The following is a 26,174-nucleotide window of genomic DNA, read 5'->3' on the forward strand; positions in this document are numbered from 1 at the left end:
GGAAATGAAAATTTCCAATGAGTGGGGTTACCAGCAACTTTTTAAAATTTTTCTATCAGATTTTTCTCTTAATATGAATTGTGTTGTTCTCCCCACGTATATTGGAGTCCTAACCTCCAGTACCTCCAAATGCGACTGTATGCGGAGACAGAGCCTTTAAAGAGGTGACTAAGTTCAAATGATGCCATTAGGGTGGGGCCCAAGCCAGGATGGCTAGTGTCCTTCTAAGAGGAGGGAATCTGGACACAGTTATAGAGGGAGGAGACAAGACAGCCATCCACAAGCTAAGGAGAGAGGCCTCAAACAAAACCAAACCTGCTAAGGCCTTATTTTTTGCTCCTTAAGCCCCTGAGTCTGGGTTATTTTGTTACAGAGACCTAGCAAACCAATTCAAGCTGTACCACTCTTAGGAGTCAGGAATCCTTCCCCTCCTGAATTCCTATTAACAGCTGATATTTAAGTAACTTTTTAATTTAATCTTCACCAAGCACCCTATGAAGCAGATTTAAGTTCATTTTCTAGAATGTGAGAAACCAAGATTAAGAGAATTCACTGAAGTTACTTCCATAGCTAAGCAACAGAGGAGCTAGAAAGCAATACCCAGACCTCCATGACCTGAGTCATTGTCTTAACCACTATGGTTATTTTGTCTCTCTGATACACCCAAGAGTTTGTTTACTTATCTCTTCCTCACCTCCCATTTCCTGTTCTCCTTCTTCATCTATGGAAATTGAGAGTCTGATTTTTAGATGGCCAGTGAGGCAGTGCGGTACTTGGAGGAAAGCACTAGACTTTGGGAAAGTAAAGTAACACTCTCACAGGGTTGATATGAGGATTAAATAAGAGTGTAAGTAAAGGATTGATGAACAGAATGGATGTCAGGGTCTGCTTTGATGCAGTTAATGGACACAGAGACCCCTGTAGGCCCTGACATTAACTTACTTGGTGATCCTGGGTAAGGCACTTAAATTCTGTGGGTCCCAGAATCAATTGTTTGCTCAAGTTTTGTGCCTGAGGCCTGCTTTCCCTTGGTTTAAAAGGAGAGATACATGCTATTAGAGTAATTCAAGATTAGTAGGACCAAACACATTTGCTCCTTGATGTAGTAAGAATAAGAAAAGCTTAAAGGGAATACCTAAGACTCCTCAGGTGACTCAGCATACCTTAAAGGTTTGTTAAGGATGCATACAAAAGTTCCCCAAAGGGGGCGCCTGGGTGGCTCAGTGGGTTAAGCCTCTGCCTTCAGCTCAGGTCATGGTCTCAGGGTCCTGGGATCGAGCCCAGCATTGGACTCTCTGCTCAGCAGGGAGCCAGCTTTCCCCTCTTTCTCTGCCTGCCTCTCTGCCTACTTGTGATCTCTCTGTTAAATAAATAAATAAATAAATAAATAAATATATATTCCCCAAAGTCCTTAGTTGGAAACATCAATATGCTGACGTGGAAACTGAACCAACTTATTAGGAATTTAGGTTCTCTCATTTGCAAGATGGAAATTAGACTTTACAGAGCCACCTTTTTTTTTTTTAAGATTTTATTAATTTATTTGACACACACACAGAGATCACAAGTAGGCAGAGAGAGAGGGAGAAGCAGGCTCCCCGCTGAGCAGAGAGCCTGATGTGGGGCTCGATCCCAGGACCCTGAGATCATGACCTGAGCCGAAGGCAGAGGCTTAACCCACTGAGCCACCCAGGCGCCCCTCACAGAGCAATCTTGATTATCAAATAAGATAAATCCCAAACCACAAATTTGTGAACCCCAAAAGCTTACACAGACTCTTACAACACACCAGGAAACTGAGGTTTAGAGGTGAAGATAGCCCAAGGTCACACAGCTAGTGAGTGGAAGTGGAGATAGAACCCAGGGTGTTCAGATTCTAAAGCCAGGTTCCTCAATACAGCTGCTGATTCAAGAGCCACTTGAATATTTCCTAAGTCCCCAAACATTCTTCTAGAAACTAGTGATGCATCAGGGAACAAGTGTCTTTAAATTTGTACAGGGTACTGTCGGGGTACTGCCTCCTCTCCAAAATCATCTTTCTACTGAACTATTCAACGATGCACTGATTGTAACAGCAAAATCCCAGACAGTGCCGATGTCCATCAGTAAGAGATGAATCCTGTATTACAACACTGTCTATACAAGAGAACACTATGCAGCCACAGACACACACACACACACACACACACAAACTACAGATGATGAGGGAGCTCTTAAGTATTGATAAGGAAAGATTTCTAAGACATACAGTTAATTTAAACAAGAGACAAAGATCAATATAGTCTATGTTAACATGCTAACATTTGTTTTTTTCTATTGTTATTTGAAAAATACGTCCAGGAGGTGACCCAAAAAACTAGGCTCACAGGTTTGAAAAAACCAGCAGGTAGGGAAAAAGGATGAATTTCTTTTTTTTTTTTTAACTGAATGTCCTTCTAAATCCTGACCTGCTTAAATGCATTAGCTATTCAAATACTGTTAAAAAAAATTAACAAGTCCCAGGGCACCTGGGTGGCATGGTCAGTTAAATGTCTGGCTCTTGGTTTCAGCTCACGTCGTAATCTCAGGGTCATGAGAATGAGCCCCACATGGGGGTCCGCACTCAGCATGATGTCGGCTTTAGGGTCTCTTTCCCTCTCCCTCTGCCTCTCCCACTCCTGCTCTCTAAAATAAATAAATAAATCTTTAAAAAAATGAACAGTCTTGCTTCCCATTCTCAAAACAGCCTTCTTCCTAAGGGAAGGTCTTGCGGGGGAGGGAGGCGGCGGCAGGTAAGTCTGTTAGTTGTTTCCTTTAACAAGAAGACTATGAGTTCTCCAATCCTTTCCTGTCAGGTTATAGAGCTAGAGGCCAGTGGATTGACCCCCCCCCCCCCGATCAGAAGCATTAATTCCCCAAACTCTAAAAGCTGCCAGGAACTCAGAAAACCTCTCTCTGTTTTCTACAAAAGCTGCCCCACCCTGTCAAATGCATGGGACATTTCAGTGTCCTGTTGCTGGCACATTTCCATTATCATATGGTTCCACATACTTGTAGTGGGCTGGCTATCCGTCTATTATTAGCGACGACAGTGCCAACAAGCAAGGAGAAGTCAGTAGTCGTGCCCTCCAAGTGTACGTGCCTGCACTCTGGCTGCATATCCCAGCTGCATCAGAGGGCCCCGCCCCCTCAGCTCTAACCTGCGTTCAGCTGGATATAGGAAACAACCTAGGGCCATGGGTCATGCAGGCAGGAACAGGCTTTAACCCACTCTGCCTGAGACACCCAGCTAAGTGCTTTCCTATCCAATTCCTTAGAAAATAACCTGCAAGGTGAATAGTACTGCCTGCATTCTGACAACCCAGAAAACAAGAGGCTGCCTGGAATTGAAGTGCCTCAGAAAGCAGCTTCAGAGAGGTAAGGCAAGTACATGAGGCCCCATTAAGTAGGAAGCAGTAGGACCAGATTTCAAATCCTAAAGGCAGGTAAATGAGGAAGAGCATGGGATTTAAAGTCTAAAAGACCTGGGCTCAAATCTATATTGTGTGAGCATATGGAAGCCATTTCCTCATCTGAAAATGGAATTATTATGACTTAAGTCCTAAGATTATTTGGAGGATTAAATAAGATAAAGCTTGCATGCACTGAGCACGAGGTCTAGCTCACAGCAAGCCCTCAATGAAAGGCACCTCTAGCCTACACACGAGTAATTTAGGTTTCTGATTCTAATCCTGGGCCTCTCCCTACAGCAAAGAGAAACCATCTCTCCAAGTGGGCAAGGGGTTAGCTACAGCCAAATGCTTTACATGAGGGATGAAGCACGAAAGCCAGAAGGAGATACACAGGACCACAGAGCCTAAAAGGGAGCTGGCTCAGTCTGCGCTAGGAGAGGACTGTTTTACAGGGGATGCTCTACGGTTTACGGGGGAGGCAGAGGATGGCCCCCTCACAGACAAAATAAACTACCCAGGAAAACTTGCTGAGGCACCTGTAGGAACATGAGCAGTTTCTTCTACAAGCCATGAGTCACAGAGAGGCTATAAAATGGTAAGCCCTGGGGCAGATCATGACAACTTCCTCCTAGATGTTTCCTGGCACCCCTGGGTTGTACTACTGGTTTCTCAAAGTAAAACTGATCTGAAACCAGGCCTCATCACTCATCTCCTTCTACCCCACCTTCTAACAGCTAGTGAAGTAAGCTGATTTCCATTCCTGACTGTAGCCTAGCTCCACAAGGCCACACATCTTGGCCAAGTCATGGGGGCATGAATGGGCTTATGTCAAACTTTTTCTGGGGCAAGTTGATGAGCCCTGATGAGCATGGGGCAACAGTTCAGATCTTAAGACTGGAAAAGACACCTAAATAGAGTTCTTCCACACCCACCTGGGACCTTCAAGCCATTTAACTAACTGCCTTAGACATAAGAGATCCTGAATCACAAAGCCAATGAACCTGATGGAGAGTTAGGTATTTCTGTAATATAAATTGATGGCTTTCGGCACTGAGCCTTAGTACACAATTCCTAGACTATTTTGGGGGAAGGGAGTTAGTAAATTGAGACTGCTTCTAGAGAAATAATAATCAGAGCTCTGTGTATCTGCACTACATAAAGACATCCAGTGGAAGTGGGAGTCCCTGGCCTGTGCTCAAAGCTCCTCTCTCTAAAGACCACTGTGCCAAGTCCGGCCTCAGATCCGGAACTGGCACCATGATAAAAGTTGGGTGAGAAGAGTCAAGTCCCCAGCCGTTGCAAAAAAGAAAGCTTCTTAAGCAGACGTATAAGAACTGATGGATACTGCACTGAGAACTCATTCTAGTCCTGCTCTTAAGGTTGGAATTGCCTAGACACCTCCCAACTGCCAAGGGAACACCCTTGAAGGGCAGGAGATTGTCTTCTCAGCCACAACAAGGAGGTGCTACACTGTCTCAATGTCCAACTTTACTGGATGTTCCGACAAAATAAAACCGCCCATCTCTCTGGGAATAAAATGTCCTTCAAGTGATCAGTCTTGGCCAGTTCCTCTGTTGATCTTTGGGCATTTAAACCAGAAGGGAAGGGGGGTGCCTGGGTGGCTCAGTCATTAAGCATCTACCTTCAGCTCAAGTCATGATCCCAGGGCCCTGGGATCGAGTACTGCATGGGGCTCCCTGCTCAGCGGGGAGTCTGCTTCACCCTCTCCCACTCCCCCTGCTTGTGTTCCCTCTCTTGCTGTCGCTCTCTGTAAAATAAATAAAATCTTAAAAAACAAAACAAAACAAAACCTAGAAGGGAAGAATATTATCAGTTTTAAAAGTATTGTGGCCCAAAGGTAGCTTGTAGGGGATGCAAGAGAGACAAATAAGTCTCATTCTGGCTTGGCTTAGGGATACATCTAGCTCATAAAGCAAACAAACGCATGCTTATAACTACTACCACCTTCTGTTAATGGGCTGGGATAACAAGTTGCTTGGGTAAGTATACAAAACTGCCTTAAAAGAAGATTCTGGCATTTTCCCAAGTAAAGCTACATATAGGAAAACAGTTCACTAAAATACAAATTAAAAGAATGGTGTTGTAGAATACTTTGGAAACAGGTGCTGCTATATACTGTCAGGGGGTGGGGGAGTGTGAATTGGCACCTTTCAGAGAATCAAGAAGCTCAAACAAGCCAGATGACCCAGGAATTGTGCCAGAAGGTCATACCAGACAGGACAAAACCATAACGGGAAGGATATTCGTAACTATTGCTGAAACTGTATAAAAAAAATAAGTCAGTCACAACAATTTAACTTTCAAAAAAATAATTACGTGTGCTACTGTCACTCAAACATCTCATATACAGCATTAAATATCATAAAGGAGGGGCACCTGGGTGGCTCAGTGGGTTAAGCCTCTGCCTTTGGCTCAGGTCATGATCTCAGACTCCTGGGATCGAGCCCCACATCGGGCTCTCTGCTCAGCAGGGAGCCTGCTTCCCCTCTCTCTCTGCCTGCCTCTCTGCCTGCTTGTGATCTCTCTCTCTCTCAAATAGTAACTAAAATCTTTAAATTAAAAAAACAAATATCCGTGCTCGCTTCGGCAGCACATATACTAAACAAACAAATATCCAAAAAGAAAACCTATAGGTGCACCTGGCTAGCTTAGTCCAAAGAGCATGCAACTTTTTTTTTTTTTAAAAGATTTTATTATTTTACTTATTTGACAGAGAGAGAGATCACAAGTAGGCAGAGGCAGGCAGAGAGAGAGGAGGAAGCAGGCTCCCTGCGGAGCAGAGAGCCCGATGCGGGGCTCGATCCCAGGACCCTGGGATCATGACCTGAGCCGAAGGCAGCAGCTTAATCCACTGAGCCACCCAGGCGCCCCAGCATGCAACTCTTGATCTCAGGGTCCTGAGTCTGAACTCCACGTTGTGTGTAGAGATTATTTGGATGAATAAATACTTGAAAAAGAAAAAGAAAATCTATCATGGAAAAACTGCTCTGCTGAAAAGAGAAGAGAAAAAAAAAAGCCAGGTTACAAAACAGCCATTTACTTATTTATAAAAGTTTATTTTTAGTAATCTCTACACCCAACAAGGGAATGAACTCACAACCCCAAGATGAAGAATTGCATGCTCTTCTGCCTGAGCCAGGCAGCCCACAAAACAGTCATTTACAGACAAAACATAAAATATTAATATTTTTATACTTATAAAAGAGAGCAGGGGGAAAGGAGTTGCAAAGACAAAGACAGAAAGAGAATGGGGCTGAGCCCTGGCACCAACAAGGTGGCCTAGCTTTCCCTAGAACCAATGATCCCAGAGGGAGAAGATACCCACGATGGTGGACGGTGAGCAAGACCTAGACTAAGGCTCTCCACGGGGAGAGGGAGTGGGTGCGAAGGATGCTGGCGCTAGGGGGAGGGGAGGGGTAGAGGACCAGGAGTCCACGCGGCAGGCTGGGAAGACAAGAGGTTCACTGACCCAGAAGGCAGTTAAAGCCTTGCTGAGAGGTAAGGCTCTTGAGGCGCCTGCATGGCTGTCGTCAGAGGACCCAGACTCTCTGTTCTCCCAAAGCTGAGAGCAGAGCTAGCGGACTACTGCCATGGAGGTGTTTGTGATGACTCATCACCACCAGATCACCTTTTTTCCGGGCACGTGGAAGAGTCAAGCACGGTGCTGGAGCCGAAGGCTTGGTGGAAGGCATTCGTAAGTGGCCGGCAGTGCAGCAGTGGCTTAACACAGCGTGAGTGTAGCTCTACCTGCCACATGGCCCCGCTCAGAGCACCGCTCAGCCTGGACCTGGATCTTCCAGCAGAGGGAGCCCGCGAGGCTTCAGGGGCCCTTAGCACCGAGCCCATGAAGCTAGACTGTTAGGAAAGCAGAACTGGAGGGGGAGCCCTGAAGCAGTAAACTCCAGCCCTCCCCCTCAGATCAATCAAAGAACACTCGGTTAGGGAAATGGCCTTGAAAGATCTAATGAAAATGTTCATTTGAAACGACAGAGAGGGGCGCCTGGGTGGTTCAGTCCGTTAAGCATCTGCCTTCAGCTCAGGACGATCCCAGGGATTCTGGGATGGAGTCCTGAGTTGGGATCCTTGCTCCGTGGGGAGCCTGCCTCTCCCTCTGCGCTTCCCCCCTGCTCATTCTCTCTCTACTAATAAATTCTTTAAAAAGAAAGAAATGACAGAGATCCTTTATGGATGGTGGGCTTCCATTCTGCCTATCTTCCAGTTTTTCCATAAAATGTATTCGATCTGCTATCAGAATGAGATGTTGAGATTCCCTTTCCCCTTTATTAGAAAAGTTATATAACCCCATGTTGTTGAGGAGAAAGCAGTTCTTTCTGGAGAATTTCTTTTTGCCTCTCTGTTGAAAACTTTTTGCAAAGAACTGCATTACTCAGGTTCCTCCTTACCCTTGGGAGCCGGGTCCTCCCTTATAATCCTCAGGGGAAAACCCAAGCTGGGCTTACTCCACAGCACCCAGGGAGTTTGGAATAGGGCTGACTCAAAGTTCAGCATGAGGTGTGCTGCTTGGCTTGCGGATTCCCACCCTCCAAGACCATACCAGAACAGAGAGCCTAGTGATCACCCTGGATATCTGGAATAGCAATTAAGGGTCTGTTGGGTAAAAGCATTGGTTCCCAAACAGAGCTGAATGATTCACCTGGAGAACTTTTTAAAAAACCCAGATATCCTATTTCCAGCCCACCCATCACTTCTGAATCAGTTTCTGAAGATGATCTCAAGGAGGCAGTTTACTGGTTTTTAGAAGTTTCTAGTTGCCTCATTTATTTCTCCAAAGTAGTTAAATTGGAATGGCTTTTTGAGGGCACTTCAAAAGATATTATCAAGATTTCAAATGTCCAGATCCTTCTTCTGAACACATGTATCTGTCATGTCTGTTCATGCAGTATTTCCCCTGGACTTTTTTTTTTTTTAATATTTTATTTTATTTGACAGAGAGAAATCACAACTAGGCAGAGAGGCAGGCAGAGAGAGAGGAGGAAGAAGGCTCCCTGCGGAGCAGAGAGCCGGATGTGGGGCTCGATCCCAGGACCCTGGGATCATGACCTGAGCCGAAGGCAGAGGCTTTAACCCACTGAGCCACCCAGACGCCCCTCCCCTGGACTTTTAAAAAAAGATTTATTTATATTTGACACACAGAGAAAGAGCGCATGCACACAAGTAGGGGGAACAGCAGAGAGACAGGGAGAAGCAGGCTCCGCACGGAGCAGGGAGCCCCAAGTGGGGCTCCATTCCAGGACCCTGGGATCATGATCCGAGCTGGAAGCAGATGCTTAACTAACTGAGCCATCCAGGTGCCCTGGATGTTTTTTTATTTTTTTAAAGATTTTACTTATTTATTTGACAGAGATCACAAGCAGGCAGAGAGGCAGGCAGAGTGAGAGAGGAGGAAGCAGGCTCCCTGCTGAGCAGAGATTCCCAATGTGGGGCTCGATCCCAGGACCCTGAGATCATGACCCGAACTGAAGGCAGAGGCTTTAACCCACTGAGCCACCCAGGCGCCCCTGCCCTGGATATTTTAAAGGTATCTTGAAATCAGTTTGTTGAAAAGCAAATCTATGATATTTATTCTTGGCCCAAATATGATCCTTTTTCAAGGTCCCCAGAGAATGACATTATCATGTGCTCAGCTACTCAAACCCAAAATCTGAGTCCCAAAAGCAGCTCAAACTACCCGGGCTGAAATGAAACTGTGGCTCCATCACCAACTTTCGGCAAGTTTGTTTCCTCACCTATAAAATGGAATGATGTTAATAATATCTGACTCAGTTAAATGAGTTAATACTTTGGACAGTGCCTGGCATATGGTTAGCTAGCAACATCATCTTCCAGACGCCCTTTCCCAGTCACCAAGATTCATGCCTCTTCATCTCTACGCCCACTTTTTTCGTACATACCACATCATATTTAGCTTTAGTGAGTGCGAAAATCTCCATTAAAAAAAAAGGATCTTTTATTTTTTTTAAAGATTTTATTTATTTATTTGACAGACAGATTACAAGTAGGCAGAGAGAGAGAGGAGGAAGCAAGCTCCCCGCTGAGCAGAGAGCCCAATGCGGGGCTCGATCCCAGGACCCTGGGATCATGACCTGAGCCGAAGGCAGAGGCTTTAACCCACTGAGCCACCCAGGTGCCCCAAAAGGATCTTTTAAAGTGCAACAAATCATACATTTGAGAAAATGAGATGACCAACTTTCTTGTTTGAAACTCATCAATGGTGTGCCATTATTCTTAGGATAAAAAACAAAATCTTTAATGTGCTCCGTTCCCTGTCTCCCCTCTCTAGCCACATTAGTGCTCTTCTTAAATGCAGCATAACCTCCTTACCACAGGACCTTGCCCACCCCCAAAACAGTGTCTCTCTACACTCCTGCTCCAGTTTACCCATTTAACTCCTAACATCTTTCAGATCCCAAAGCAAGTTACTTTCTCAGGGAAGCTCTATGTAACTGCCACACAATTTATTACAACTGTAACTGTATGTTTACTTGTTATTATCTAATTGTCTATCTCCCTTACTACTCTCAATAGTGCCCAAAGGCAAAGACTATGTTAGAATTTGCTTATCACTGTATCTCAATACTTAGCTCCGTGCCTGATACAAAGTAGGTGTTCAATAATGTTGAGCCAAATATGAAAGTCCTGTGACCCAGCAGTTTTGCTTCCATTCTGAAGAAATATGTATACAAGCTATTACCATTGTAATAATACTGCTACTTTACCACAGCTAACACCTAAACATTATTTACTAAATGCTTTTTCATATACTGATGCATTAAATACACACTAGAGCCTTATCAGATCCCCATAATTATCCCTATTTTACAGATAAGGAAACTGAGGCACAGAGTTTAAGTAACTTAACCAAGTTTCGACAGCTAGTTAGATTTAACCCAGGCACTCTGCAACTGCAGCTCAGGCACTCTACACATTATAACATACTTACACCTTATGCAAATTTCAATTGTAGAAATTTGAAATGGTGCCATACATATTCAAGTTGCATTTTGTATGCAAAGTTTGAAGAAGTGCAAATCTCCCCAAATAATGTAAAGTCACATAATTTCACAACTGCAGAGACTAGTGAACTGTAAGCACTGCTCTAGCTTCCCTACCCCAAATACATACAGTTCACATATATTCACATGAGAACATAAGTCTTCAATCATGAGAGTTATGAATTATTTGAGGTTTTCAAGAATTTGTCTTTTAAATCATGCAACTGCCCTCTACAATACTGTTTACTACAGCGCTATTTGGGTTTAAGAAAAAGCCCATAAGCACTGCTTAGAAGAAAAGAAGATCATAAATGAATATCCTCTTCAAGAATGGAAACCTAGGGGTACCTGCATGGCTCAGTCATTAAGCTCAGGTCATGATCCCAGGGTCCTGGGATGGAGCCCCATGTCAGCCTCCCTGCTCAGCAGGAGGCCTGTTTTTCCTTCTCTACCTCTCGCTGCTTGTGTTCCCTCTCTTCCTGTCTCTGCTAATAAAAAAATATATTTAAAAAAAAAAAAAGGAAACTGGGACACCTGGGTGGCTCAGTCGGTTAAGTGTCTGTCTTCAGCTCAGGTCAGAACCCCATGGTTCTCGGATTGGGTCCTCTATCAGGCTCCAGTGGGGAGCCTGCCTCCCCATCTGCCTGCTGCTCCCCCTGCTTTATGCTGAGTCTCTCTCTGACAAATAAAATCTTAAAAAAAAAAGAAAAAAAAAAGAATGGAAATCAACTTTACTTCAGCAAAACACTTGCTAACTAGATTTTTGACATCTAAAAAAACTGAGAAAATTTCCATTTTTGCTTTGGCCAAATGTCACATTTTCAAACTCTCAACACCCAAGGAAAAGGATGCAAGCGCTGAGATTTCAGTTTACTTATGAGTTAAGCAGTTTACATTTTTTCAATTTTTGATGACTTCAAATGCTTCTGAGACAATCAGATAATTAAGTCATCAAACAATGGTTACTGTGAAAACTACTGCTTTTTAAAGATTTATTTGTTTGAGAGAGAGGCAGAGGAAGAGGTGAGAAACAGATTCCCTGCTGAGCAGGGAGTGCACATAGGGCCCGTATCCCCGACCCTGAGATCATGACATGAGCAAAAACCAAGAGTCTGGCGCTTATCCCACTGAGCCACCCAGGCGCCCCCAAACTAATGGTTTTTAAATGGCATAGTAACCTTATTAACTTTACTGCAAAGCCTGTCATCTTAAAGGTATTATTCAAACAGAAAAGTTTAATTTATGTGAATGGGGTTAAGATGAACAATTCATGTGATCATCCTTCTACAACAATCTTTCCTAATAAGGGGATTCCTGATAGTTAGGTTTCTGAAAATCCAAATACTTTACAATTTTTATGTTAACTCCTCCCCACTTCCACATCTGTAAAAGATAAAAACAAGGGCTTACCTAAATAAATCATAGTATATCCACCATGTAGAAGACTGTTAAAAACAAGATAGATGTGTACTTAACAATATGGAGAAAGATGCCTGTGATTCATTAAGTTAAAAAAGCAAGTTACAATGTTTATATGCTTGAGATAGCCCAATTCTTGTTTTAAAAATTCCTGAATGCACACATAAATTTCTTGTCAAGAAAAAGGTCCACAAAGATTCACATTAAACCAGTGGATGTGCTTACCCTTAGGTAGGAGAACTGAGGAAGAGAAAAACTTTCCTGTGTTTCTGATCTGGTTCTGTCCAGAGGCAGTGGAATTCAGTGGTTAAAGCTTGGGTTGCTTAGATCTGAATCCAAGCTGTTTATCAGTTGTGTACACGATCTTGGGCAAGTTTACTTAACCTCTCTGGTCTCTTTTCTCATCTGGAAAATGGGGATAATAATACTACCGACTCCAAGAGGTATTATGGTGATTAAACACACTAATACATATAAAATGCTCAGAGCTGTACCTGTCACATACTAAATGTTACATATTTTATTGAAAAACAGGGTCTTTTACAGTGAACATGTATTCATGTATTAATGTAAAATTCCAACCAACCAGCCCAACCCTACATAAACAATTATCAGTACTACCTACGGAGGGGGATGTGACCGAAATGAAAAACTCCCTAGGCAAGCCTGGTACTCAGCCAAACTTGCAAACTACTGACTCAGGGGCTAAAGACCAGTAAACCAGTTGGAGTGTAGTTGAGTCCCCGCTGAGGAATGCAGGAGCATTCTGGAAGCGGAAAAAGACCATAAAAGCCAAGAAAATTACAGGTCAAGCAGCACTGGTGGGAAGCCCCAGCTTGGGCAGACTCCACAACGAGAGGGCAGGGTGTGGGCCCCGCATCTTGTTCTGGCTTGTGTATGAGGAGCCCACAAGGAGTTGTCTTTCCTCTCGGCCTGAAGCTACAACAAGATGGGACTCGTTGTGAGAAGGCAGCCAGCCTTAAGCAAGACACCCAAAAGAGGAGCAGAGCGCTCCAGTCCTGCCCTGTTAGTGACCAACCAGCAGCCCACCTCCTCGTAGCTCCACGGACATGAAGGCACGTCTCACACACAGGACAGAGTTAGCGCCTCAAGGCTGGAGCTGGGAGCAGAGTGACTTGCCTCAGGCCACATAGGTTGGGTTGAGAAACCAGGCTGAGAACCCTATTTCCCGCTGCCCAGATGTCCGCCATCAGGCCTGTGCCCCGAGCTGGGTTTGTTAAGACTCTGAAGAACTGAATGCACCTGAGCTGGGGACAGGGAGGGGGTTGGGGAGACAGCGAGGAATAGACTAGGTTTCCCAAATTAGGGGGCAGAACCTTCTCAGAAAGATACATATGCATCTTGTACACAGAGAATTCCAGGGGAGCAAAGACTTCCTCAAGCTGATGTGAGACTCTGAGATCAGAACTCTGGGCCAGATCAACCTCCTTCTAGCCTCCGATGCAGGTTTAAGTTTTCTTGGTAAGAGAGCTGTAACACGGACCTAATCTTATGTGCTCTTAAGCAAAAACTTACGTTCTGGGGCTGGGAGGAAAAAGGAAAGCCTGGGACTGTGCCTCCTTGGCCCCAGCTCCCCTTCCAGCCCTTGAGATCAAGCCTTAGGGTCTGGTGGAGAACAGATCGCCCCTCGCTGGGGTTCTGTGTCGCCTCGGAGGTGCTCACGAAGGGAAAGGAGCCACCCGCTTGCCCATCTCCTGGCTCTGAGGCCCTCTCCCCAGATGTCAGACAGCAGAAGAGTCAGACTTGTGAGTTCCAAGGTGAGGTATGGGGGAAAAGGAAGACGTCTGTCTGCTCTCTTTCCAGGATAAGGCATTTTGGTTTATTGAGAGAACAGCAGCATCCCAGCACCCCGGAGGTCCAGCAGGATCACGGCTGCCATAGCCTGGAGAGGATTCTGTCAGCTTGAGGAATTTGCAGACCACTGACGCTCTAGTGACCCAAAACGGGAAGGGTGACCAGATCTGGCTGAGGCAAGGCGAGAAAGGCAGAGTGTATCAAGCTTCTCCACTCTGAAAAGGTGGGGGGAGTCCTTGAGAGCAGGGGAGGGGGCAGGAAGGTGGGGGTGGGGATGCGGAGAAGTAGAAGATAACCAGCCAGAAGCAGATTCTCTGCTGAGAACTATCAGTGAGAGCGCTATCAGGCCTGGTATCTGAACCAGCCCTATCCCCCCACATCCTAAAGAGGAGGCCAGGGGTCCTGGATAGAAATGCCCCCTCCCCCCAACTCCAGCTCCTGGTGATTAACAGAGACCTGTGGAGGGAACAGGAATTCAAAGCCCTTGGGTTAGAAGTTAACTATTTCCAATCTTCCTCTAGCTTGGCTGTGGCCAGGATTCACAACGTGAATACTAATACTCTAATTAATTAATTAATCTAATTAATACTCTAATACTTAGGAGTGTGGTTAGTATCTCACACCTAGGGAGACCAACCTGGGTTCAAATCCTAATTCCACAATTTACTATCTGGGTGACCTTGGATAGGTTGCAGAGTTGCAAGCCTGGGTTTCCTATTCAGTTAAATGAAGCCAATTCAATACCCGTCCCCCCACGGTGGGGAGGGGTGGCTTTTAGGAGGATTAAAAGGGCTTATTACATAAAGTACATAGTGTAGTCTCTAGAACTCAGTAAGCTCTTGGTAAATGGTATTTAGGTTGCTTTGCTGTTGTTGTTGTTTGTTTGGAAGCCCTTCCTTGATGGGTAGCCCTGCTGCCTGGCAATGACAGGTAACTAAATGAAATGAGGGGGAAAATTTGACTCAGACTTACAACATTCTTGGGTCCGGGGAAAGCTGGGAAGGGGAGGCAAGAAGAGGGGATGCTGGAGGTGGAGCCCAGGGTCCTGTTTCCAGAGGAGACTTCAGAGACACTGGCCTCCAGGAGAGCATAATTGGGACTTCAGCCCCATCTGCCCTTCCCAAACACCTTACTGCCTCTCTGATGGGGTGGGACAAATTCCAAGCTGGACTGGACCCTGCCTTTTGCCTCTTCCCACCTTATACTCCATGGTCCAACCAGACTAAACATATTTAAGTTCCTGGCCCCCATACTGTTCCCTTGCCAGGAACACCCCTTTGCTAACTCTCCGGCCCCAACCCCCTTGCATAATTCTTCCCCAGCCTTCAGCTTGGACATCACTTCCTTCAAGGCCCCCTAAGAACATGTTGGCAGCCCTCCTGTGTGCCTCCATATTTCTTTCTCTCTACCTCCTGCTCAAATCATGTGAATATACAACATGTAATATATTATATATATAGAACATATACTGTATATATACTATATAGTATCTATACACTTATTATATATACTAGGTTATATATACTACATTATACACATACACACACAACTTATTTTGTCTGTCTTCCTCCACCAGCAGGTAAATGGCCCATGAAGACTGGGTTCTGGGCATGTTTTGCTCACCAACATAACTGAAGAACTTAGAACAATAGTATCTGGCACTTGGTAGGTGCTCAGTAAATATCTTTCAAAGTCAGATTCGCAATTAAAATTCCTGGTGACTGATCTGCTTCTTCCTCTAGTTGGGGAGTTCACTGACATTAACGAGCTATGAGTCTTTGTTGTCTCTGAACATCTCATACCCAGTAGGTACTCTGACATTTGTTGGCTTCATGACCAGTCAACTTGTCCTTGGGTCTCAGACACCTCATTGCCTCCATAATGAGAGACGAGCTGGACTTGACCACCTTGTCCATTTGAGGAGGCTGCTCCCCACGCACACACTGTCAAGGATAAAAATGACCCACGAAGAAGACCTCACCTAAGAAATTCAGGTCCATTTCCAGATTGCCTTTCTATTTGGCGGGAAAATAATAAGGATTGGCTTAAGGACAATTAAAGGGGAAGGATTTCTCTCCCAACACAAAGGATGCAAAGACAAAATAAAGACTTGCTGTCTCTTGAAAATCAAGAATCCAGAAGGGGGTCTGGTGAGGACACTGTTGGAGGAGGGGATGGTAGAATCCAGAAGAGACTCCGCTCCTTCAAGACAGACAAAAGCTGACTCCTCAGTACACAGCCCTAGTACTGAGATTGTCAGGTAATCCTCAGTTAACCCAGCAATTATGCTCCCAGGTATGTACCTAACAGACAGTGTACACCAAGACTCCTCATCAAAAGACTGGAACAATAATCTTCAAGCAGCACTAGTCATAATAACCAAAAATCTGAAACTCCTCAAATACCCATCGATAGAAGAATCATTACATAATGGAATGTTACAGGACACTGATAATCAACTACAAGTACCTCCAGAAATATGGAAGACTCTTACAAGGTACAATGACCCAAGAGGATATATGATTCTTTTACATAAAGTTCAAATATGGGCAAATTAATCTATGGTATGAGAAGTCAAGACAGTGCTTTTCTTGGTGGGTAGGATAGAGAATGGGAAGGAAGGGGCATCTGAGGTGCTGGTAATGCTGTTTTGTTTGTTTGTTTGTACTAATCTCCACACCCAGCGTGGAACCCAACATGGGACTTGAACTCATGACCCTGACATCAAGACCTAGGCTGAGATCAAGAGTCAGATGCTTAATGACTGAGCCAAATAGACTCCCAGTAATACTGTTGCTTGATCTAGGTACAGGTACATGGGTATTTCAAATCTCTGGCAATCATTGAGCTGTACACTTATCATTTGGGCACTTTCCTCTATCTATGTTATTCTTTAATAACAGTAGTTCTCTGAATGGAGACAGTTTAGCCTCAGAACTAAAGCCTCAACTGATTCGGGCAGGGAAGGTCCTCCTCTCCCTCCTCCTCCATTATCCTCCAAATGCTATGCAGAGCTATAGTTTCCAGCCCTAGAAACTCAGTAAGCAATGCCTTCCTTACCCACAGCAGGGAGGTGAGGGCACCCTGCACTGGGTAACCTAGGAACAGAGTGCCATGTGAGGAGGTGGGGAGACGAGAGGTTTGGGACCTGCTCCCTAGGCACAAGCTAACGGTGATGTGCAACAGGCTTCAGCAACCAACCCCTAGTCCACTGCTGAGCCAGGAAGGCAGCCAGCCGGGCTCAAAGCACCAGCCCCAGTTTCCAAATATTCATTACTGAGGCAGATTTACTGGGCACTGAGGAATCCCCCTGGATTAAAAATCCTGGCCTTGGGGTAACTGAGAGGCTCAGTCAGTAGAGTATATGACTCCTGATCTTGAGGTTGAGTTTGAGCCCCATGCTGGGTATAGAAATTACTTTAAAAAAACAGCTGAAAAATAAAATAAAATAAAATCCTGGCCTCAGTCCTGACGGCCCCAGCGACCTCACGCCAAGTTGCTTATCCCCGTTCACAGCAAAGGAGAGTTACCACCACCTGCTTTGCAAGATGATTATAACCATAAAAAATATTGGACTATCAGCTCCCCAAGGGCAGGAACTTGGTTTTGTCCATTGCTTTAGCTGTAGTTCTAGAACACTGCCTGACACACGCAGATGCTAAATATACGTTTACTGAAAGAATAAAATATAGAGGGCATGGCCCAGAATGGAGGCCCCAAAACAAAAGGCAATTTTTACACAAGTTGAAATAGGCAAATTCATGTCGAAGTTAATTCATGCGCAGACAAATTCATTACTGAAACTTTGAAGTTACCTACCAAAGCTCATGTGGGTTAGCTTTAATCTTACTGAAACACTGACTAAGTTGAACCTGCTGAGGGCCCATAATGAAGTCATGGATTTTTTACTGTAATTAAGCTGCCTCTCTCAACTGTCCACCATTAAGGATGTAAGACCACGTTGGGTCAATCACTTTTAATCACTGTCCTAATACCATGCAAATTCCCTCCTCCCACCTCTTCTTTGTCTTTGCTTCCCGAACACACTTAAAGGCAGCCCCACAGACTGTGCAATTGTGGTGGGGGGGGGGGGGAACATTCCAACTCTGCCTCCCTCGATTAACCTCTTGCCCTTGGTGGAGGCAAGCCCAGCATCACTTGACCCAAGCCCCATCACTAGGACACGGAGAGACTGTATCTAAGCCAGTTTCCCTACAGGAATGTTTCTGGAAAACCTTATGATAAGAATGAATAAATGACAAATTGCTCTTTGGACAGTGGTTGCTGTTGGTGTCTGTGGGATCTGGCGCTCCAACACTCCACTTCCTTTCCTCCACCTCCCACTTTCTGGTAGTAAAAAAGGTCTTAGGAATCACAAACTTCTATTCAAGTCCCAGCTGGTTCCAGTAGTAATGCCTCTGGTGAAGCCACAACCACTCAGGCTTCATGTGTAAAATAGGCAGACCTTCACAAGATTGTCAGGATTCGTGCAAATACCTTCTGGGCGTCCTGTGAAGTATCAGGTCCAGAAGTAAACCCAAAGGGAAAAGTCATGTTTGTGATCCTCAAGATAGCTCCTGAGCTATTCGGCCTACAAAACTGAAACCATTAAGCTGCTTCTGTGTCTCTACCTTTGAAACCTCCAGCAGAGCTGGGTTACAGGCTTTCTGAAGTACCAACTTTGAGATTAAGAGCTCAAGCCGCTTAATAGTTACCTTACCAGCTTCAAGAGAGTGTCAGGAGGACAAAGCAAGCTCAGAGTTGTGGAAGTGCTTTGAAGAGCAAAGTGCACATGCAAACAAGGTATTAATTATATCAGATAATTTCTTTGAGCTCAACTTCACAGACACCTGTGATATTCATAACCCAGGGGCGAACAACAGGGGCAATTGTTCTTTCACACTAAGAAAACTTGGCTGCTTGGCCAAACTCGAGAGAGTTTGTATGTACCCTCAGGATAACCCTTTCAACATGGCTGGATCCATCCTGTGCACTGAGGACACAGAGCTGGGATGGAGGTGGGGAGGTAGAAAGATGTCAGCAGCTGAGGACTAAGAAGAGAAATATCAGTATTTTTTTTGTTAGGGTGTGTCAGTTTATTGGAACCCACTGGACCCAGAAACCTGCTTTTACTTTATAAAGAAGGCAGCAGCGTACTTCACAGGAAAACTACTGTTAGAACCAGTCATGTTGCAGGGAGGCTCAAGGTTAGCTAAGCACATTAACCCACCCTTTGTTTTATAACCCAGGTGTGCTCCTGGCATGAACCCACCATTTTCACAACCATAAAGCAGACATCCAAGAAAGCAGAATTTTCTCAAAAGGTTTAAAATGCCTGACATCACCAGGAAACACTTGCCAATCGGACGGTGAAATTGAAAACTTGATCACTGCTTCCCCCCAACAACCCCAAGCTTAGCAAAGTGACAGTTAATCTGATATTTCTTGCTTCGGTAATAGATACGGTACGTATAGATAAGGCACAATCAACACTCAAAAGCCATGAGACTGAAGTCAGGAGAACTTGACAATGCGGGGGAGGAGTACAGATTTGGCAGAGGTCTGGTTAGCAATAAAGCTTCCTCAGGGAGCCGGAATTGGAGTTGGGGCCCTGCCCAAGTTAACATTTTTACAGGTTGGCTGAGTTGCAGTTTGTTAGCCAGTCAGTAATAAACCCATGTGCAAGAATTTAAAGTTTATGAGGCATGGCCTCTTAATGCCTTTGCTTGGCTCCCTACAGCCCAGAGTTTAAGGAGCCTGGCCTAGCCAGGGTGTTAATTGTTTTGTCAATCTGCAAGGTTGTTTGGGAAAAGGGAAAAAAAAGTCTCCCACAGACTCCAGACCCCAGTCCTCTTGTGAAGGAACAAAGGAGAGCCATTCTGTCCCCTAGGCATTAGTACTTCTACATTCAAACTAGTAATTTGTACCTGGGGTGAGGGGTATGCTGATGAAGGCATTAGAAATAGGCTAGCTGGCAAAGGTTCTTAATTGTTTTGAAAGCCACCTAAACTGTAGATCCCTTTCCCAGAAAAATGCACACACAAGTTCTTAAACAATTTTCACAGGTTAGCTGGACCCCGACCTCTGGATCCTAGGTTACACCTCTGTTTAAGAACTTGGGTTTGATGGGTGTAGAAACCCTCACTGTCCCGTCGTGGATGGAGGGAAAAGAGGCCCCCATCAGCCCGCAGCTGCTCAGGTCTCATAACGCACTGGTTCTCCGCACCAAAATGACTCCCTGCTCTCAAGATTTTCAACTTTGGCGGGGGGGGGGGGGGGGGGGGACGACGGGGGACTTGTATACTAAGTGATCAAAAATGTTCTTTGATCTCCCATCCACCGCACCCTCTTCTCAAGACTTTCCGGCATGGGACCCCCCCCCCACTCCCCCAACATTCCAGTCCCAAGTTGGGGGTGGGGGGCAGGGGTGTCCCTGCGTGATGGCCCCAGCCCAGGTGTGCCAGACCCAGTTTCCACGCAGGCTGCAGGGGCGCAGGCCCTCCGGGAAGGGCAGGGTTAAGAGTGCATTCCAGCTGCCGGGGAAGAAGGGGGGGCGGGGGAAGGGAGCGCGAAGAAGAGAAACAGACCCGGTCTGTCTGTCGGAGACACAAAGCACGGTACACAAAGGGGGCCCGAGAGGGGCGAAGGGGGCTGCCCGGGGCACGGCTCATCCCCACACCTGCGCGGGGGTTTGGGGAGGAATGTGGACGACGCATTCCTTTGCGCGGGCCAGTGGGGGAGAGCTTCCCACGTCCGGGCTGGGTGAGGAACTCAGCCGCCCCGCACCCCGAAGGAGGTCTAGGTAAGCCGCCGCAGCGGGGCAAGGAGGAGTTGCAGGTCAGACGGCGCTGTGCTCTCCATCCTTCTCTGTCCGCCATCCAGCCCCACGCTAACCCCCGAGATGCTTTCCGCTCCTTCTCCAAACCCGAGGCGGAGGCAGCGGCGCCAGAAATTCCCCCGCCCCAGCCCGGGCACCCCTCGCGCGGACCACTGGAGCAGCCCACGTGCGACCCTCGGCCCCACGGTTCCATCGGGATACCTCGACGAAGGTCTTACCTTTGCTCTGCGCCTGGCCCAGATCCACCTTCGCGCCTCCAGCCACCAGCGTCACTTCAGCTTCCCCGAAGCCCGCCCCGCACGGCTCGGAGGCCACGCAAGGCAGCCAGCAAACCTGCGCCTGAGGGAAGAGTGGAAAAGGGGACGGCTGGGTCACAGGCGTGCCCGGTTCTGCATACCCGGCCCGATATTCCTCACGGGGCCCTCGTCCGCCACCTTGGCCGCAAGAAGGCCAGCAACTCTCTCTCCTCGACGCCGCGGACGCGTGCGGACGCGCCCAGCAGGACCGCTCCTGCCGGGGCAAGGCAGTGGAGTACCTTAAAGAGGAGGACGAGGAGGAGGGATGCGAGAAGCCCACTAGGGAGCTCCATAGCTGGAGAACGAAGGACGAAGAAGCGGCAGCCTCCGCGGGACAGTGCTTCGCTAAGCTTTCCCCGTGCCTTTGAGCGCCTCTGCCGCTGGCGCTAGCGGGGGGAGGGGGGAGCCCAGGTGAGCGCAGGTGGGTGCTGATTGGTTCGGCGCCGCAGGTCCCGCCCCCTCGCAGGTGGGGCCCCTGCTGGCGTGGTGGAGACGCCCACGATGCACGCCTGTATTCGTGTTAATGCAGCAATTCCGAAATGCCCACGGGCGTTTCCGGAACTGCTACCCGCAGGGACCCAGGCTGTGTCTCACAGATTCTGGGTTCGAGGTAAAAAACAGAACAAAACCACCCTGCTCCTCAGCCTCCGCAGCACTCGAAGAAAAATGTTTTTGTGCCTTGCAGCTACAGTGAGAAAAAAGTGGAGACGCTTCTGAACCCGACTGGAAACAGAGGCGCCCCATTCATACTCCCCCGAGGCACTGTTATCCAAAGCTTTGATGGAGGCCGGGTGTGGACGTCCCACAGCGGGCTACAGCGGGGGCTGCCCCCTGCCTCTCTCTCCACCTCCCGTGCTAGACCGCTGAGGACGCAGGACTAAGACTTGAAGCTCTTGAAGCTGGCAGTGAGGTGCAGAGAGGCCGTGTTACTGACTTTGCGGCAACTTGCTGAAGACTCATTACTTCCATTGCACAGCCCAATGGAGGCTAGGAAAGAAGGCCCCAGAGTTCAGAGGCTGCTGTGGCGCCAAAGGGGGCGAGTAGATCGCGGTTATTAGCGTCATCATCTCCAGGGACCCCCCCTTCCCCCATTAAATACAAATGACACTTTCTCAACTTTATATAAAATGTAAATACTTTTAAAAAGTTGTTTTTTTTAACGCGGCTGTTATTGGTCTGAAATACTGAATATAAGTGAAAACTGCGTACTAATCAAGCGGCGTTCAGGGAGCCTCTCACATAAACAGTTCTACCGAACCCCACCCCCGCCCCTTTTGGAAGGTGGAGGAGTTAGGATTCGTCCCTCTAGTTTTTGTTTTTGTTTTGTAAGATTTTTATTTATTTATTTGAGAGAGAAAGAGATCATGAATGAGAGCGCAGAAGCAGGGGGAGCAGCAGAGGGAGAGGGAGAAGCAGGCTCCCCACTGAGCAGGAAGCCCTATGTGGACTCTATTCCAGAACCCTGGGCTCACCACCCAAGAGGCAGGCAGCCACTCAAATGATTGTGCCACCCAGGCACCCCAACTTTTTTCAAAAACTTTTTTTTAAAAAGATTTTATTTATTTGACAGAGATCACAAGTATGCAGAGAGGCAGGCAGAGACAGAGAGGAGGAAGCAGGCTGACCAGGACCCTGAGATTATGGCCTGAGCTGAAGGCAGAGGCTTAACCCACTGAGCCACCCAGGCGCCCCTTCAAAAACTTTTTTAAAGATTTTATTTATTTGACAGGGAGCAAAAGCCGGGGGGAAGCTGCAGAGGGAGAGAGAGATGCAGGGTCCCTTCTCAGCAGGGGGAGCCTGGTGTGGGACTCCATTCCAGGACCGTGGGATCATGACCTGAACTGAAAGCAGACGCTTAACAACTGAGGCACCACGTGCCCCTCGTCCCTCTACTTTAGACCTGAAATGCTTTCCCCTTCAGGACACACAAGTGGGCTCCGGACACAGAAACCCTCCTGGGGGGCACCTGGGTGGCTCAGTAGTTAAGCGTCTGTCTTTGGCTCAGGCCATGATCCCAGGGTCCTGGGATCCAGCCCCACATAAGGCTCCCTCTCCCACTCCTCTTGCTTGCGTTCCCTCTCTGGCTGTTTCTGTCAAACAAATAAAATCTTAAAAAAAAAAAAAAGTTGGGGCGCCTGGGTGGCTCAGTGGGTTAAAGCCTCTGCCTTTCGCTCGGGTCATGGTCCCGGGGTCCTGGGATCGAGCCCCGCGTCGGGCTCTCTGCTTGGCGGGGAGCCTGCTTCCTCCTCTCTGTCTCTGCCTGCCTCTCTCCCTACTTGTGATTTCTATCTGTCAAATAAATAAATAAATAAAAATCTTAAAAAAAAAAAAGTTAAAAAAAGAAAAGAAACCCTCCTGAGACTCAATCCCTCTCTACCCCGCACACATTCTCCCCAAGAAGCTGAGCTTTCCAAAGATCCTGTTCCCTGAGGCCTCTCCCTGGAGCCTCTCCCTACTTTCCCTAGCTGCCCTGAGATCCCAGGCTGACACCTCCTTGTTCCTCTCCTTCCTCCTCCCCAGCTCATATTCAGGGCTTTGAGGAGCCTGGAGTCTGTAATTATAGATTCTTTGGCCCTTTAGGGACAACCTGGTGGCTTGCCTATCTTTCCACCCATTAGGCCTGTGGCTAAGAGGAAAACGGTTTGCGCTGGGAAAGTGGTAGTCCTCTCTCCAGCTCAACATTGGCCATACCGCCTGCATTCAAACCGGTGTTCCACCATGATTAGTACTGAGGCCTCAGGCAAGTGAAATAACCTCTTTGAGGCTCAGTTTTGCATGCATTAAGACATCTGTCCTCTAAAGTACTAGGATTAAATGAATTAATACATATAAATGAGGATTAAATTAATACATTTAAAACGCTAAACTCTGTACCTGGCACAGAGCAAGTGCCGGACGTTGTCTGGTATTGCTTTAAGATCTTGGCTCAATAGTCCTCTGCCTCGTGAGTAATTCTGTCCTCCTTAGCATCCTCACATTCCCCAAACTAAGAAATGTAACCCTTCAATTTCACGGCTGATGTTTTGTATTGGCATCTGGTATTAAGGGAGAGCTCGGTTAAACAGCTTATGGTCCCAGCGGCTGGGAGTTGGCCGGGGACAATGCACTGGAAAAGCCAGAGGAGCTCAGCACCTCGCAAGCCTCGGACTACCGCAGGGGTCGCTTTCCTTGCCCTCGGGAAGGTTAGCTATGTGTGCAGGGGCACATCGTGGCAGGGAAGGCCCCAGATGGTACCCACTGGCTCCGCCTAGCCTCGCCTCGCCTCGCAGGTTCCGCTGAGCCCGCGCGCGGAACTAGATGAAGCTATTAAGTGGACCGTTAAACACAGACGAGCCTCGAGATACAAGCCCTAATTAAACAGCGGCTGGAGGGCCGTTGAACTCGCTCATTTCTGCCTCCTTCTAGGGCATTCAGCATTCCGGGCGAGGGGCGAGGAGAGGAGAAGAGAAATTGAGAGTCAGCTCTTCTGCCTTCAACTTGGACCACACTGCTGTCTTCTCCGTGGTTCCCTCTTGTCGTTCGCTCGCTCATCGGTTCGTCCGTTCGTTCATTCATTCATTCAGCAAATACTCGCTCGTAGCCTGCTATGTGCCAAGCACTGGAGATACAATGGTGAACAAAGCAAGCAACCCTCCCCCCCGCAGCCCCCCCCCCCCACCCCGCACCCTTAGACCGTCCATCCCTGACTGTGTATGCGCAAGCACGGGGGTGGGGGCCCGGGGTGAGGAAAAAAATCAAGTAAGTAAATGTTAGATAATACGTGCTGTGTGCATGAACAAAGATGAAATGGGAAGTGCAAATTCGTGAAACAGAAAGTAGGGGCGCCTGGTTGGCTCAGCTGGCGGGATCCTGTGACTTTTTTTTTTTTAAAGATTTTATTTATTCATTTGAGAGAGCACAAGCAGGGGGAGTGGCAGAGGGAGAAGCAGACACCGTGCTGAGCAGGGAGCCCAACAGGGGGCTCTATCCCAGGACTCTGAGATCATGACTAGAGCTGAAGGCAGATGCTTAACCATCTGAGCCACCCACGTGTCCTGAGCCTGCAACTCTTGATTTCAGGGTCATGAGTTGAAGGCCTGCAATAGGCAAATAGATGACTTAAAAAAAAAAAAAAATCAAAAAACACATAAGACAGAAGGTAGGGTTGGAAATTGTACGTAACGTGATCCAGAAGGTGTTTCCAACAGAATCCAGGAAGAGACAGAATCCAAGCCAGAGGGTTCAAGTCTTACTGAGGGGCCTAGAGGAATGGGCAGGGTTCAGAGAATCAAAAGGGATATTGAGGCTCTGGGGACCACCAACAACAGAGAGGCCTTAGAACTTTGAGGACTGAAGGGCAAGGGGAGGAAATGATGTCACTGAAAGTTGGGAGTTGGGGAGAGCTGGAGAGTGGAGGAAGAACTACCCCTCCCAAATGCAGCTGCTATCTGGCCAGGGCAAGCAGGTAGGATATAGGAAAACTCCAACATCTTTCTCCTTTTGCCATTCATCTCCCAGCAGCACTTCCTATGGGCCTAACCCACCCAGAAGCCTGTGGGCAGGAAAGCACGGGTGGTATGGTCTCTAGGGGTCATTTCTCCAGTCACAGGGCAGGATGGAGAAAACAGAAAATGGATGAGGGGTGGGTGAACAATGGGGAAAGCCACTGAGAAATGGACATTTGAACAATACAAAGAAATGAAGAAACAAGTTACAGTAAGGATATCTGGAGAAAGAATATTCCAGGCCGACAAACCCAAGCAAAGGCCCTGAGGCAGTGGATTACTTGGGACAGAAAAAAATTAAAATAAAAGCTAGAATGTCTGGAGTAGAGTGACAAGTAGGAAATGAGTCAGAGTTGGGAGGGTGGGGAGCAAATCTTGCAGGGCTTCATAGGCCATTGTAAAAACCTACTGAGTGGGAGGGGAGGAAGACCCTGGAGGCTGTAAGCAGAGGAGTGGCCTTGAGACCACAGGGAATGAGGGTAGAAGTCAGGAGGTCAACTGGGATCCTACTGCAATCATCCACACAGAAGCGGAAACAGCTTGGTTTAGCATAGACATTGGAGAAGGGATAAGAAATGACCAGATTAAAAAGCACCCAGAAAATAACAAGTGTTGGCGAGGATGTTAAAAAATTGGAACGTTTGTGCGCTGTGGGTGGAAATGGAAAATGGTGCAGCCACTATGGAAAACAGCATGGCGGTTACTAAAAAAATTAAAAATAGAATTTCCATATGATATAGCAATTCCACTTCTGGTTACATACTCAGAAGAATTGAGAGCAGGGATGCACAGAGATATTTGAACATCCATGCTCATAGCAACATTATTTGCAATAGCCAAGAGGCAGGAGCAATCCA

The 26,174-nt window shown here is 47.0% G+C and overlaps 1 protein-coding gene across 1 annotated transcript in view; it reads right to left on the reverse strand.

The window, feature by feature from the left end:
- The window catches only part of CDH3 (cadherin 3), a 47,430-nt gene extending 25,841 nt beyond the window's left edge, over positions 1-21,589 (reverse strand). The window contains exons 1-2 of the mRNA XM_045989385.1: positions 21,073-21,589; positions 20,756-20,876 (exon numbers count right to left, since the gene is read on the reverse strand). Of these exons, the coding sequence (XP_045845341.1) occupies positions 20,756-20,876; positions 21,073-21,126 (175 nt within the window). The 5' untranslated portion in view covers positions 21,127-21,589. The remainder of the gene's footprint in view (positions 1-20,755; positions 20,877-21,072) is intronic.
- Positions 21,590-26,174: the final 4,585 nt, after the last annotated feature.

This window comes from Meles meles, chromosome 19, assembly GCF_922984935.1.
Source record: "Meles meles chromosome 19, mMelMel3.1 paternal haplotype, whole genome shotgun sequence".
Lineage (NCBI taxonomy): Eukaryota > Metazoa > Chordata > Mammalia > Carnivora > Mustelidae > Meles > Meles meles.